Raw genomic sequence first — 16,105 nt, 5'->3', positions numbered from 1 at the left:
GGCCCCGTGTTCTGAGCCACTCGCCAGGGTGAAGAAGACAGAGAAGCTATTAACCTGTTCTTGGCCATGCCTCCTGCCAAGTGCTTAAGCTAGGAGTCTCCCTCGGGCCTTGCGGCCGAGTGAGGTTTTTTGCTTGTGTCAGGCACTGTTCTGCAAGCCAGTAGCTCCCAATGAACTTGACGGGCTTTGTGCCCCCGCGCTTGACCCTGGGACTTGGATGCCGAGGATGGGAAGAGAAGAAAGGTGATTTAGAAGAATTCTTGGGGATTAAAGAATGTCACGTTTAAATTATGACTAGGAGGGTTTAAGTTGTCTAACATTCTTTCGGGGAGGGAAACATAAGCCATTAGGTAAATCCGATAACTGAATCCATTATGAATCTCCTGTGTGGGGATGGAAAGACGTGTTCTTCCTCTCTGACTTGCCCTCCACTCTCCAAGTGTGAGGCTGAGCTCCCGGGGCCACGGCCGGTTTAATTCATTCGCTCAATTACAAGTTAAGAGAAGGAACTTTTGTAATGTTCTGGATGTCTGCTGCTTCGGGATAACGACGGGCGGAATTGATGAACTTTATATAATGATCTGTTGCTATGGTGACGAGCTGCCCAGCGAGGGGGAGAGGGCTTTTCATCATTTCCACACTGGGAACACTTGCCACGGGAGCCGATGCAAATACAAAAGGGCTTCTCTTCCTTTGCAGTAACTGGGTCGATAAGATAAACACTAAAAATGCCTCTCAGATACAGCGGTGGGGAATCAAATGGAGTTCAATGCACAATTGGAAAGAAAGTATTTTGGCTTCCTGGGTTAGTAGCCTCATTGTCCACAGTGAATCCCCGGCCTGTCGTAGGTGAACTTTGTCAGTGTTACCACTTGTCCTGTCACAGGTTTAATTTCTATGCCGTTGACTGATAGCCATTTCTATCAAATACAGTAGAAGTTGGAGAGGTAACATAAAGGATCATAAGTTTCACTGTCCTGTGCTGGCTGGTCTTCCCATCTTCCTGATATTGGTATGAATGCTTACTTTTCTTACAAAGGAAATAGTTTTGTATGTGTGAAACAAATTACACCTCTCATCTGTTAGTTGGAATTGCACCTCTGAGAAAACTTTCTTACCTTGAGTTTCAGAAGAGCGCTGGCATGCTCTTCTTAAGACAAACCGATTTCTCCACGTCTTTCTTTCAGGGTTCACAAGGGGATCAGGGTTGAAACCATTACTTAAGATTTAGTAGATTGCAGAAGTCTGTCTCCACACACAACAAACACAAAATACCAAACAGGACGAGCCGTGACTGGTCCCCAGTATTGCCCTGTACTCCCAGTGCTGCTTCTCCCTCCCCTGGCCGAAGCTCCGCCTCCCTCAAACCCTTGCTTCTCTTCTTCCTGCAAAAGATGTCCTGATGTGACTCTGAAATACCAAAGTCACAAAAATCATAGAAATTCTCCAATAAGAAATTCACTCTGAGCAGAAACCTTTTCTCTGATGCTTAAAAATTCCAACCTTTTTTTCTTCCTTTCTTTAGTTCACATTGTTTTATTATGTGTTGTTACACATGCTCTTGGAATGTTCCTAGGCTCTCATTGGTCGTATGGCCTTGGGAGCCCAAAGTCTCAGGCCAGCGGGTTTCAATCCCTCAAAGGCCTCTCTCTGTCTCTGTGTGTCTTCCCAAAGCCTCCGTTCTCATTTCAATACTCAGTACAGTCACCAAGGGCTAGGACTTTGAAGTACGAATTTTGTGGGAATTCTTAGCAGCCATTTATTTTATTAAATGGTATACTTGCCTAGCAAGTGAGAAATGCTTATTTCTGGAACTCATATAAATATATCACTATGATAATGATGAAAAAAGAGTATTCTGAAAATCTTGGATCTACTTTAGCCACTTGAATATTGAAAATAAGAGAACAACAGCCTAAACTAGAGTTTATTAGGAACGCTAATAATTGCCTTGTACGCACGAGAACTTACAAAACAGAGAAATGATATTTCAAGCTCTCATTTGTAGAGTAGAATTAACTGCTCTAGCTTATTTTAAAATATCCTTTTGACAATGAAGTAGAAATTGAAGGTATTATGTCATTGGTTAAGGGTCTTGTAGGCGTCACAATCTCATGGAGACAGAAGCACTGAGACTGCTAAGTCAGATTTGCCTTGGGCTTGATACCACGTATACATCAGTTGTTTAGTTAGTAGAGTCTCCATACGATAAACCAACACCTCCAGAGCATAGGAATGTTTTATCATGCCTACTACCTGAAAGGCAACATCCCAATTCAACATGGAAATTCCCGTGTCTGCTAGCTTCACCACTATTCATTGCTTGCTTGCTGAGATGATCAGTTGGGAGTTGGTATCATAGCTTTCTAGCCTGAGCAAACAAAATTAGATGAAACAGTTGGGCGCTGGTAGCTCACACCTAGAATCCTAGCTACTCAGGAGGCTGAGATGTGTGGATTGAAGGTGAAGGAAGGCCAATCCAGGCAGAAATGTCTATGATACTTGCATCTCCAGCTAATCAGCAAAAAGCCTGAAGTAGAGATGTGGCTCATGTGATAGAGCACCAACTTTGAGCAGAAGCTGAGAAAAGCTCAAAAACTTGACTTCGAGTTCTAATACCTGCATTCAAATACAAAAAATCCAGGAATCCAGGATGTTCAGCTAAATTTAAATATCACGTAAACCCTGGAAGGGGCATTTTAATATTACAATATTATTCATATTTATGTGGCATTCAAATTTAAATGAGCATTGCATTTTGAATCTGGCAACGTATGACATAAACATGTTGTTCAGCACAAATGAAATAACTGTATTATTTGCCAAAATGTGTAATTATTATGCCTTTGTGCAGTAACAGTGATTCCTATTGTACTATACACAATCAGTTTTAGGAGACTTATATAAAGGAGACACAAAGAGACTTAATCAGTGTGTATAGTTTTCAATTCGAAAGATAAACTACAAATATATGGCACTCAAATTTGTCTGTCACATAATTATTAGTTGAGATTGCCAGAAAAAGGCACATATCCTGACTTATTTTGCTAGAGTGGTGGTCTTCCTTTGTGCCCTGTTGCTAGTTCCATTTCTGTGACTTCACGTAACATTCTCCTCCTGTGTCAACCGAGGGGTATGTGTGTATGTATGTTCCAATTGACAGGGAAATGACAGTTTTCCTTTCCGCACCGACCTCTGGATGATTCAGATTTGATGTGCTTCTTGCTTCTAGTTCCCCTGTGGATGGCTTTGATTAGAATACAGAATTTGAGATGTGCACAAGATGTGTGTTTTATTTTCTATAGCAAATTTTCGGTGTCAATATTGTATCAGATGAAGCCAAGTATGATGATTTTCTCCATTTACATTTACTTTGTGGTACTTTGTATTGAAATCATTCTTTTTAGAGAAATCTGTTCTCTTATTTCACCTTCATGTTGACAGACATAATTCTCACTAAAGATCATAAGGGGGAAAATATCAATCAAAACTACCAGGGCTGGGAGGAAGAGAGATGAGGAGGTAGGAATGCTAGAAAGGACCACTCTGAGCAAGATGCGGTATACACATAAATGGACACATTAAATGGAAACCCCCTTTATACAATCACTTGAAGAAAACAATAAAAAGACCAAAAGAAAAGAAGATCCTACTTCACCCCAGGGGTCTCCCACTTAAGCTCTAGCCCTGGCCGTTGTGGCTTCGGGTCCTAACCCTCGAGTTGGGCTGACAGGTCTGCTGTCACTGTGATGATCCCGAGAGCTGTGGGAAGCCCTCCCGTCACTGCCCTGGGGAAGCTGGCCTCTCCATCGGGGCCCTGCATCTTGCAGACCTCTCCGCAGGGTCTGCTGGCTGGGACATCTGTAGCGAAGTCACTCCCTCCCACCCTGGGGCACCAAGACCCAAAACCACCGTGGCCGAAGTCTCCCAGATTGTGAACGAGGGTCAACAAGTCCGAATGAAGCTAAGGAAGTTGAGTTACAGAGCCAAGACAAAACATTTCTTATACTTTTTCGTTGAGGACGTGTGAGTTTGGTGAAATGCCATCCAGTGTTGTAAAATCTTCCTGTGTAAAGCATGTTTTCTATATGGCTGACCTTCTTTCAAAAACGAAATAATATAAAACAATTTTAGAAATAATATGTTATCATTCATAGCCAGTAAACGTTCACTTGAGTTGTTTCAGTGTTAATTCACACCAATGACTTGAAGCTTTAAGTAAATTCAGGACAGTTCTCGTATGCGACATTTGCAATGCACTTTCTCTGTAATCATAAATACCCTGAGTCTCTGAGAATGTTTAGAGATTTTAAAAAATGTATTTTCCGTCCTAAGTTTTTGGAGTTTGATTGACTAGAGTTCCTTCAAGCCATCGGTCCTTGAATTTGCCTCTGGCTTTAAGGATAACTTCTTTTTTTTTTTGGCCAGTCTTGGGCCTTGGACTCAGGGTCTGAGCACTGTCCCTGGCTTCTTCCCGCTCAAGGCTAGCACTCTGCCACTTGAGCCACAGCGCCGCTTCTGGCCGTTTTCTGTATATGTGGTGCTGGGGAATCGAACCTAGGGCCTCATGTATCCGAGGCAGGCACTCTTGCCACTAGGCTATATCCCCAGCCCTAAGGATAACTTCTTATCCGCATTTAACATTCACCAAAAAAGAATGAGTTGTGATGATTTGGAGCTCAGGACCAGGATGGGTTGTGTTGGGTTTGAGAATTCAGGATGCCTCCAGGTACTTGACGATGAGTTTGGAAGGCGATTTTTCTGCAAGTCTGTGCCAGCGAGAGTCACTCAGGCCACAATCACGGTTCCCGCAGGTAGATGCCGGTTGTCCTGCACGCTTCCTCCCTCGCCAGCTGAGAGGCCCCTGCTGCCCCTGCTGGCCACGTGTGGAGCCCGCCTGGCTCACAAGTTCCTCCTCCCCTCAGCCACGGTGCACAGCCACGTCCACGCGCAAGCGCACCCCACTTCCGATTGCCAGGTACTCTCCTCACGTCCTTACCTCTGTGTTTGTGGCCTTCACAGATTACGGAACCATCAAGAAAGTCCGGGCCCCCCTGAATCAGAGCGCGGGCAGCTGTGTGCTGGAGGAGATTGAGCTGTTCCCCGAGCGGAGGAGGGAGCCCATCAGGAGCCTGGAGATCCTCCACAGTCAGAGCGCCCTGTTCGTGGGGCTGCAGGAGCACGTGGCCAAGGTTCCCCTGAAGCGATGCCAGTTCCACCGCGCACGCAGGTACGCTGGCTGGCACCTGGCGGGTGGCATGTAAGACGGACGCAGGAACCAGGCAAGGCTTGCAGTTCCCTGCCGTCCAGGGCCCCAGGAGTGTGATGTCTTATGTACATCCCGCCTCCCAGCCTCTCCTGTGATGAGAATGACACTCGGTTCTCTTCCCAGGAGAAGCACACGGGTAACACCTGGCCGCACTTACATGGAGGAAGATGAATTATTCAGAGCATCAAAACTCACACACACACACACACACCATACACACACACACACACACACACACACACACCATACACAGGCCATTCTTTGTCTAAACATGGTGCCCGAGACCGGTGTCCATAAACATAAAAATGATCCTTTGATCAGTTGAGCTTTCAACGTCCTATTGAACCGTTTCATTTTCTTAAGTAGCTGCTTTTAAAAGGCAGCTTCTCAGTGATAACTATTAAAACTTTGTAGACAATAACAACTCAGACAGTTTCGCAAATCCTTGATCACTATTTTCCTTGATTATTACCTGAGCTGACCGTAAGCAGCAGGTCACCCTCATTGTCCAAATACATTGGTATCAGTTCAGACGTCAGTGTTCTACCCATGGTCACGCAATCCTGCCTCATGGGTCAGGGGCAGAGCTGGTCTTTCTGCCTGAGACACTGGACTTACCGGTTTCTTCGTAACCGAGGTGCAGTGAGGGGACCCCACTGGGGAGCAGATTTCATAGCAGTGCCTCTCGAGTACACGTTCAGGTGTGATCTGCGAGGCGGAGCTAGCAAGAGCCAGGCAGGATGGAACTCTGCAGTCTTCCCCTTCGCTTCTTCTTTATGCTTACTGTGGTGCAGATCAAAAGACACAGGGCAGATTTCATATCCCTTTTCTCCAAAGCACTCTAAGGAGAATCTCCACTGTCCCCTTGTTGCGGCTCCTCGGGAGGTCGCTGCCTCGGGTGTGAATATGCAAGAGAACGTTTACTGCCCACATATCTCTTGCTAAGAGTGTCTAGCCACATCTATTCACCTATTGAGTGAGGTGGATTCCTATTTAGGAGTTTTGGGTAGCGGATCCAGTGCTCAACAGTGGCTACCCGTGGCCATCTAGCTCAGGGTGATGGTCCACAGAATCATCCCATGTCCTTTCAAGGGGAAAATAAATGGGGAAGCAGAGCAGCCGAGCAGACAGTAACTTAATTCCTGCCCGGTGTGCAGGCCGGCATACACTTACAACCTGTGATTGCAGGACAGGAACTGCACAGAGCTCACTGAGCTCCCATCTGCGTGCTCCAGGAAGTGAATAATGGCCATGACAGTCATGGCTACTGATCAGCTTGTTAATCTCCTGACCCACCAGGAAGGCTTCCAGGCGGTATAACGTCCAAAGCTCTGCCTCTAAGTAGAAGAAGGTTTGGAGCAGTGACAAGAGGCCCCTGAACACTTTCAAGGTTTTTTTAAGGTTTGCACCCATTGGATCACTGGCGCGGCATACTAACTCTGCAGAAGGAAAGAAATGTGTTAGGCCTCCCAGGTACAATGTCTTGCTTATAAGAACCCATCTCCATCCTGGTGCACGAGCGGAATGAATGGCTAGACTGTGGACCAGGAAAGCTGACAAGAGTTGACAGGCAAGGAGACCATGCGTGCTTTTAGGTTTCAATAGTCCTTAACTTACACAGACAGCCAACGAAGAGCGGAAAAGTGCCCAGCCAGCCCAGAAAGACATTGGATCATAAGCTGCCAAGTCATGGGGCAGTGGAGAACCAAGTCACTGGGCTCCTCCAGCAGTGATTCTAGGCACAGCTGAGCACCATGAGAGCCCAAGGATGTATCTGGGGGTGGGGAGTGGGGTGCACACCACCGAGGCCAGACAGCCTGTCGACTCATCTTCAGTTAACCTCAGGAAATCAGAAGTAGAGCTATGGCTCCACTAACCTTCAGCTCAGTGCCCAGGGCAGGCCCTGAGTTCAAGCCCCAGTACCAGCGCGCGCGCACGTGCACACACACACACACACACACACACACACACACACGTGCATACAAGCAGAGGGTATGCTAGATGTAATTCAGAGGTTATGGTCTCCTGACTTCTCCATTACCTCATTATCATGAATGACTTGCCTTAGATCTATGGCCAATTTGTGAAAATATGTATTTAATATAATTCATTAAGAATTAATCGGTACCCTACTATTTTCAGAATATAAAAGAGTTTTCTACATTTTATACACACACATATACACACACATCGCATATCACATATATATATTTTCCCTAGATACTCACTACAATTTAGGAGATGAGATAATCCTATCAGATTATAGAAATTTCATTTTATAGATAAGGGATCCATCTGAGTCAGGGAGGGAGTGGGAGGAATTACTTTAGAACAGAAGCTGGATCCCACACTCTGTGTCAAACTCCATGCAGACTGCAGGCACAAGAGACCCGAGGGCTGAGCTTTGTGTCTGCAGGTCCACTTGCTCCACCTCGAGAGCACCTCAGCAGATACGTGCTGAATACCAAGTGGACCCTGCGTCTCCCAGCCTGCTACGTTACCAATAACTGGAGGAGACAATTGGCATTCCTGTTAAAAAGAAGAAGAAACCAAACTCATTTGATCAAAAACGGTGGTGATATAAACAGCAGGAAAAGAACCAAAAGTCCTTGGACCTTTGATGTCTGTTTTTTTATAAGGACTTATTTGGGAGAAGGGAGAGGTTAGATGCTAGAAGAATCATAGTCTATGTGTCAAATGTGTAAAGCACACCTTTTGAATCGTGGCTTGCAATACTGTAAGGAAAGATGGAACCATTTAGCAGAAGACTGGGTTCATTGGTGTGAGCTGACATCGTGTCCCAGTTAGTCTGTAATAGCATCATTTAGTTAGAGTAATTAACACCTCATTAAGAAAATCGGTATTGGAATTAGATGACTGCAGGACATTCATTGCTTTAAAGGGCAAAGTTTTCAAAGGTGTAGGGAATAGGCTGGCACCTTTACTAATTAAATATTCTCAAAAAAACACAACAGTATCTGCCAAATGGAAAAAGCATACAATGTGCACAGGGAAATTACAGGAATGTGACATGGTCCCGAGCACGACAATTTCATCCATTCAGTTATGCATCATACAAATATCCAGCATGGCTTTCAGACGTGTACTAATTTTACAAAGTATTCTCCTTTCAAAATGAGTGTCTCATCTTCCAAATGCAAATGTCTCCAATTTTTGTCTGCCTTGGCTTTTTATTTAGTCCCTTGAAGACTGAAGACTGTAGACTTTTCTTGCATTGTTTATTTATTAGGTGTTTATTGAAATTATCACAGCTCAAACATCTCTCCAGGCCCTGAGTATATGAGGACAGATGAGACATTCTTGACTCTGCTTTTTTTTGGGGGGGGGGAGCGGTATGTGTCTAATGAGAAAACACGTGAATATCCATTGTGGAACTGAACCAGAGTTGTGGAGTTATTTTGCATTTCATTCCAAAAATGGATTCATTTTCATTATTAACATCTGATCCTGAACCTATGAGGACCAGATGTCCCTGTCTAGTAACTACTTAAACCATACCTAAAATCTCATTTTTTTTAGGCCAGTCCTGGGGCTTAAATTTAGGGTCTGGACACTGTCCCCAGGCATTTTTACTCAAGGCTTCTGCTCTGCCACTTGAATCACACTTTCACTCTTGGCTTCTTTGGTATTTAATTGGAAGTAAGAGTCTCAAGGACTTTCCTACTCAGGCTGGCTTTGTACCACAATCTCCGGATCTCAGTCTCATGAGTAGCTAAGATTACAGGCATGAGCCACCAGTGCCTGGCCCAATTTCTAATAATATAGGAACTAATACTAGGTTGTACTGTATTTACTAAGGGGCTTATTCATTCATTGGGTTAATATAGGGCCATTTCATGACTGTGCAAAGTCTTCATGATGACACAGTGGCAATTTGAGCAGGCAAGGCAGATTTTTATGTGCACCATGTAATCAGATGCACACATCTATTGCTACCACTGTGGTCATAATGCTAGTAGAAATTGAAGTAGTGGTCTGGACACTTGGTCAATTGTCAGAATGCTTACTTGAGGCTCAGGATTCAACCCCAGTTCCCGAAAAAAAATAAAGAAATCCATCTTGATGTTGGAAATAAATTTTCTGCACAAATTTGGGATATGCTTCAACATGTGCAGCATTTATAAAGAAATGCAAGTCTATTTTTTTAACCATTTTACGATTTTATGGTGGGAACTCAATACTCAAGGCCTTGTGTTAGCTAGACAGACACTGTGGGACACTCTGCCAACCGCTTTTTGTGTGGATTATTTTCAAAATAGAGTCTCATTGTATGTCCCGGGAGCCTGGTATGGAGCCCCGTTTGTGCTTCCTCCTGTCTGAGGTGGCAGGCACCCCGCCATTTGGCCCACAATGTAAAATATTTTATAGGAGGAAATTATATATGCATAATATTTGTACTGCATGGGCGTTTGTGTTTCGGCAGAGGTTGAAATATGAAAAGGATAATTGAAATGTGAAGAGCTCGCGTGGCCCTCAGCATAACAAGAAGAGGAAGCTGTTGTTACAGGCTGACTTTGATGTCAGTGGCTTCACATACTTCCTCGAACACACTGGCCTTGTTCAGCCTCTCCGGAAGCCCTGTAGGGGGAGGGAGGCCTAGATCACTGGAGAGGAGTTTGCCATTTCCCCCTTTGGGAAGTTAAATTTTATGCAGTGGTCACAATATTTTGATAAGGACATGCAAATGTTAGGGGGTTGTTGTCTACCAGGCTTTGAGTTTTTTACCCATCCACATGAAAATGGGCGATTGCTTGGTCTTCTTCAGTACCAGGAAGCCCTGAAGTCCACCTCCAGGTGAGGTCGCAGGAGGAAAAAATGGACTTACCCTGCTCTCCACGCCACCCTGAACTGTCTCTGAGGCCACACTGATGGGCTCTCCAGGTGATCCGAAACTTCAGTGTCTTTTATATAGTACAAACATGAGTCAAATTCTATCGGAGCAAGCTGATTATTGAAATACATTAACCACTGCTACTGAAAATGGGCTTTCTCCTTGCCCTGTATATCTGTCTAAGGGTCTAAGGTTATAATGATGAAAACATATCTGTTTCATATTCTATTGAGCCTCATCCTATTCCCACTTCTGGGAAACAAGTTTCATTATTTTTTTCCTTTTTTTTTTTTTTTCTTGGTCCTGGGACTTGAAATCTGCACCTGGGCGCTGTCCCTGAGCTTCTTGTGCTCAAGGCTAGCGCTCTACCACTGGAGCCACAGAGCCATGTCTGGATTTTGCTGAGTAGTTTATTGAAGATAAGATAACCTGCCCAGGCTGCTTTTGAACCGCTATCCTCAGATCTCTGCCTCCTGAGTAACTAGGATTACAGGTGTGGGCATTGGTGCCCACTTGAATTTTTTTTGGTTTTTTGGCCAGTCCTGGGCCTTGGACTCAGGGCCTGAGCCCTGTCCTTGGCTTCTTCCCGCTCAAGGCTAGCACTCTACCACCTGAGCCACAGCGCCCCCTCTGGCCGTACTCCATATATGTGGTGCTGGGGAATCGAACCTAGAGCTTCATGTACATGTAGTAGCAAGCACTCTTGCCGCTAGGCCATATTCCCAGCCCCCCACTTGAATTTTTTAACATCATATTTGCAGCTATCTCTGTGATATTTTTAGACATGAACACTGTCTTCCCTCCCTTTTCTCCTTTACACACAGCATTTGTGTCTCATTACGTAACATTTTAGCCATTTCTCTTCGGCTTCTTTAGGTAGCCAATAAACACTAATAACATAATAACAATGATAGTTTGGGCCAGTATCTCTTGGCTTTTATCTTCTTTGGCTGTATAGCTTTTCAGCTGACCTTTGCCTGCTTCCATTTCTTTGTTTTAAAGTAAAAATAAATGTAGGCCTGAACTGAGTCCCTATAATTGTCAGGTTGTTATGAGGTTTCAGTGATCTGCTGTGTTCTTAGAACAGTGCTTTGTGTGTGCGCTTAGCAGGTGGGCTGTTGCCGGTGACTCTCTTGTAGTCCTAGCATTTATGCTATATCCCTATGCCCACTCTGTGGCAGTGGAACCATGCTCTCCAGTCCTAGTCCTGGGAAACTGCTCTCCACGTTGGCCAGAAGGGGCATCGACCTCTAAGAAGAGGCTACGAAGTCCCGCGTGCCGGCATCCTCTCCCTTTCTCCACACTGGACATCCTGGCCACTTGAGAGGGTCTCCAGGTGTTCGTCCACCTGATGGGATGTAGTGACATCTCTTGCATATTTTTTGGCTTCCACGGTCATCTGTATTCTTCCTTCTTCCCCTACTCACCTTTCTCGCGTGTATGATGACAACCCGAGTCTTCATCTAATAATAGTCATGCTGCACATAAGGTAGCAACCACCCAAACTAGTAATCTAACAGGTCGGATATCATATTTGATATGATTCCCACTGTATGAAATGATTACTAAGTGAAAAATTTCAGTACACTTCAAAGCTACACTATTCAAAGGATGATATCCCTATCAAACCGGATTAGAACTAACCACGTGGGTCAGAGGCACGTGGTCCTTGGGCCAGCTCCTCAGGTTGCTCTTGTCTTGGTTTCCTCATCATTAAGGAGAGAGTAATTGTGAGGTGCTGCTGCTGCTGATTATGGCTGTGGCAGTGTTGATGGGACAGTGCTATCCGCGATGTGGTTCGGTGTCAGGTGAGATACTGACCGGCCCCCCAGCTAAGGTCAGCACAGGTGTTCAAGGACTGGCACCTGTCATTACTGATGATCATGGTGCTAGGGGTGATGGTCGCAATCATTTCTGAGCACTGTAAAATTCTTAATGTAGCTCAGTTCATGACACACAAAAAAATTCCTATTGGCACCCTCTACCCTATGTTTTAGATTGTAAAAAAAATCAATAATAAATACATCTCAGTAAAAATAAGAAAGTCGACATGACACTGAAATGGCCCCTTAACCAGTGTGCACACTCCAACTGGGACCCAGGTGGCTCCGTGACCCCAGGCTGTCTCTCTGCTGACGCTCTGCTCTGCGTTCCCAGCACCTGCATCGGCGCCCAGGACCCTTACTGTGGCTGGGACTCCGTGATGAAGAAGTGCACGAGCCTGGAGGAGAGCCTGAGCATGACGCAGTGGGAGCAGAGCATCTCCTCCTGTCCTGTGAGTACCCACCCTCCCGGCCCCAAAACTCCACTCACAGCCACGGGGCCAGGCCCTCCACACGGCCCTCCCTCGCCTTTCCTGAGGGCAAGCACTCCTGAGAACCCAGCCTGCTTTCTAAATCCACTCTACGTGGGGTGTTGTCGCCTGGCTTCTGTTTTGGGTTCCTCCCCACCCCCCTCATTTTAGATGCCTTAAGAGTAAATGGTGCTGGTTTGACCACAGAGCACGCTAGCTCTGCTTGGCTCTTGCAGTTTATTTTCACTACTGAATTTGCTGTCAACTCTGGTTTGCCTCTAGTCTCACTAATAAAATGGAAATTTCCCCACTCAAACATTTCCCCTTGGGGTCTATTATTCCAGAAGTAGGCACTGGTGCAGATTTAAAAGATTGAAGAGTATCTACAGGCTATTACTCAGGGTCACGAGAAACATCTTAGGGTGGGTTCCCACAGTGAACTCTAAGGAATGAGGAGAAACTCGCTTGTTATTTAGAGCCAGACCCTGAATCCAAAAAAAGCAATTTCCAAAGTTTCCTTTCCTCACTGGTTAATTTGGATTCTCACTTGTGGTAGTTGTTTGCTTTTTGTTGTTCATGTTGTTATTGTTGTTTTTGTTGTTTTCTTTTAGAATTAACATCCAGTAACTTGAATTACTGGATGAAGTTTCTGGAAGAGTTTCATTTTTTTTCTCTTGTTCCCTTAGCTTATAATCAATGACTAATCATATCCATATATTTGAGAAGTTGTGAAGGCACTCTGTGCCCCTTAGCTGCATTTCTCATTTTATTCTGGCATAACTCTGCAAGACAAGTGCACAGGAAGCAAAGCTAATCATTTGCATATGGTGTCCTTGCCTTTCTTGATACTTTTAAACTGCCTGAGACATTCGGGTTGCTGGCTTGCTTTCTGTAAAGAATTTGTCCTTTCTTTGATCTAGACCATGTGTCCATGATGCCTGGACCCTCTGCCGAGGAGTTGGTAAATCAGACTGAAGGGAAAGCCAGGATTCTGAAACCAGTGTCATTCCCCAGATGTTGTTCTAAGTTGGAGAGGCCTTCATGCAAAGGCCTTGTGTGGATTTCCCATCACACCCAGGCTCTGAAAATTTCCATATAAGTTTAGCATATCTCTTTTGGCTAGGTAGCTTTAGGTCTTTGCTTATAGAAGAGAGCTTTTTTTCCCATGCTCTTAAAAATAGTTAGAAAATACCAGCAGGTATCCAGTCCCTTCTCATTTCTGAACAACACCTTAAGAGCATAAAGGTATACCTTACCTTCTTTTTAAAGATTTGAAATGTAACTTCAAAGTATAGCTATGTCCTTTGAAAGGATTAATGCACCTTCCTGTATGCCTTTGACCTTGCATCTTTAATGGTGAAATCAAAGTCAGAAGAAGGTATGTTCAGTTCCCTTCAAACAGTAAGATCATCGATCTTAGACCCATGATTGAGTGAATACCCAATAGAATGCAAATTATCAAATATGGAATTCATACTCATGCATTTGCTTTATAACAAACGTATTTATTGGATACTTCTACAGTAAAAATAAGAAATAGATGGATCCAAACATTAAGAAATGGCCAGAGCTGTCACTACAGTTGTTTTCTGACCACAGGGGGACATTCTGTTGAAGTCACAAAGCAGCTGCTTAGATCCTCCAGTTCCAAGAACGTTCAACGTGAAATAGAGACCCTGCCCCCAATATCCTTTATAGGGACTTAAGCTCTTAAAGAAGCCCTACCTTCCACCAAAAGAACCCTGTTTTACAATGCTTGTCTATTTGTAGTCCAGAAGTTAGGGTAATAGTTTCCTGGAATATTGAAGAACATTTTGTTTGTATATACAATTGTAATTGAGAACATTAATCTCACATCAAAGGATCTTAATTACTTGAGTAATATCTAAATGATCATATTCAGACTTAAGAATGATACATATATGTATATATATTAGTAATATATATTACTATTATATATATATGTGTGTGTGTGTGTGTGTGTGTGTGTGTGTGTGTGTGCAACAAGGGCTGTGTGGTCTTAAAAATCTCCCTGGGCTTTCCTTATGCACAAATACTTGCCGTGTGTTTTGGAGGTATATGATTGCCAGAACAGTGACACTCCATGAGCCCCTGTCCCAAAACATGAGATCCACGGAGCACATGAAACACCCAAGTCTCTTCTCAGACAGCGCTGTGATTAACACCTGAAGATAAAAGGAGACATCTCTTCTTCAATGATCATACCTAAAGCCCTCGGGAGTCTGCAGCATTTCACCAAAGCCCTCTACCACCGGGCAAGAATCCCAAATTGAAATCTGATCTTTCTGACCTTCTCTCAGCTGCATGATAAGTCTACACCCCGTTTTCAGTATCTCCCCAGAGAGTGGACGGAGGGCCCAGTTTCACACTTCTTAGGTGTCCAGAGAGCAGACATGATATTTTGTCTGCATTTTGTAATGGAATGTACCGTAAAGCAAGGCAGGTAACCAGGTGAAATGGTGTGTCTCCACCCTGTGCTCCTGTCACTCAGCTTGTCTCATGTAATGTGCATGGTGACACCCACAGAGGGACACTACTGCCTTCATTTTATTGATGAAAGAACTTGGACCCAGCAGCATTCAGGAAGCACCGCCCCTACTCACTAGTCCTGTCTGAAGCCAGCTTAGTTCCCATCAGAGGTGCTTTCTTCCCTTGTAATGGATTCATAGACATAGGGATAGGTACGTTATTAAACTGATGTTATAGCACAAAGCAACTGAGGAGTGTGTCCAATATCCTGTGTCACTGAAATTTCTGGCAGGAGGTACAAGGACCTTTGAAAATGAATAAGGAAGGTGTGTGATTCTGTCTAAAATGTCTGAATAGATATTACAAGGCTTCCGTTTAGCCACAGAGGATAGCAGAATACAATAATGGAATACAGTTAAGAATCTAAACATGCATACTGCCGAAGAGGATCTACAAATTCAGTGCAAAACCCATCAGTAACCCAAAGACATTCTTTTCAGAGATAGAGAAATCAGCCCCCAAAATTGTGCGGAAACATAAAACCTCAAATAGCTAAAGCAATTCTGAACAACAACAAAAACAACCTTCCCTGGTCCAGATGGTTCAATCTGTGCCTTCCTTTCCTGGCTTTCTTACTGCCTCAGGGTCATGCAATGAGAATCATGGGCAAAAGAGCAAAGTTTATCTATTCTCACCCTAGAGATCACCCATTTACATTCTAGAGGAAATGTCCATTGTCCATCACTTCCACTATTGCACAAGAAGAGCAAGCCTGGCATGCTTCTCTCCCTTGCCGTTCCACAGCCCAGAGTCGCACCTTTCCCAGAATACAGCCCTGGAGAGCAAAACCTGACCAGCCGTCCACCTCAGGGGGCTCAGCAGCCCTATCCACCCTGCTCACCTGCGGGCTTCGCAGTGCCGGCGTTCCCTGTATGGATGGACTCCGCAGCCGCCTCTCTGACTGTCCCTCAGGCCAGCACACAGCCGGTGCCCAGTGACTCAGGCTCTGTGGCTTCTGTGTCCTGGCACAGTCATGACAAATCCGAGTCCTTAGCTCCTAGGCTCCTTACCTCCGGTTCGCCCCCTGGGTTAGGAAGCCACAGGAGTTGCAGGTTTGCAGCTTCCGGGTCTCCTTTGCCCTCACACCACTGAAATACTCGGGAAGTTGTCAGTTCCTTTTCCCAACGCTGAGCCCCGCCGC

The 16,105-nt window shown here is 44.7% G+C and overlaps 1 protein-coding gene across 2 annotated transcripts in view; it reads left to right on the top strand.

Moving 5' to 3' along the window:
- Sema5a (semaphorin 5A) overlaps positions 1 to 16,105 on the top strand; it is a 371,169-nt gene that overhangs the window by 298,017 nt on the left and 57,047 nt on the right. For both annotated transcript variants that reach the window (XM_048368447.1, XM_048368446.1), the window contains exons 12-13: positions 5,023 to 5,230; positions 12,279 to 12,396. In XM_048368447.1, the coding sequence (XP_048224404.1) occupies positions 5,023 to 5,230; positions 12,279 to 12,396 (326 nt within the window). The remainder of the gene's footprint in view (positions 1 to 5,022; positions 5,231 to 12,278; positions 12,397 to 16,105) is intronic.

The sequence above is a fragment of the Perognathus longimembris genome, chromosome 19 (genome assembly GCF_023159225.1).
Source record: "Perognathus longimembris pacificus isolate PPM17 chromosome 19, ASM2315922v1, whole genome shotgun sequence".
NCBI classification, from domain to species: domain Eukaryota; kingdom Metazoa; phylum Chordata; class Mammalia; order Rodentia; family Heteromyidae; genus Perognathus; species Perognathus longimembris.
Note: the sequence above shows the minus strand (reverse complement) of the source record. Positions and strands in the feature narration are given on the sequence as shown.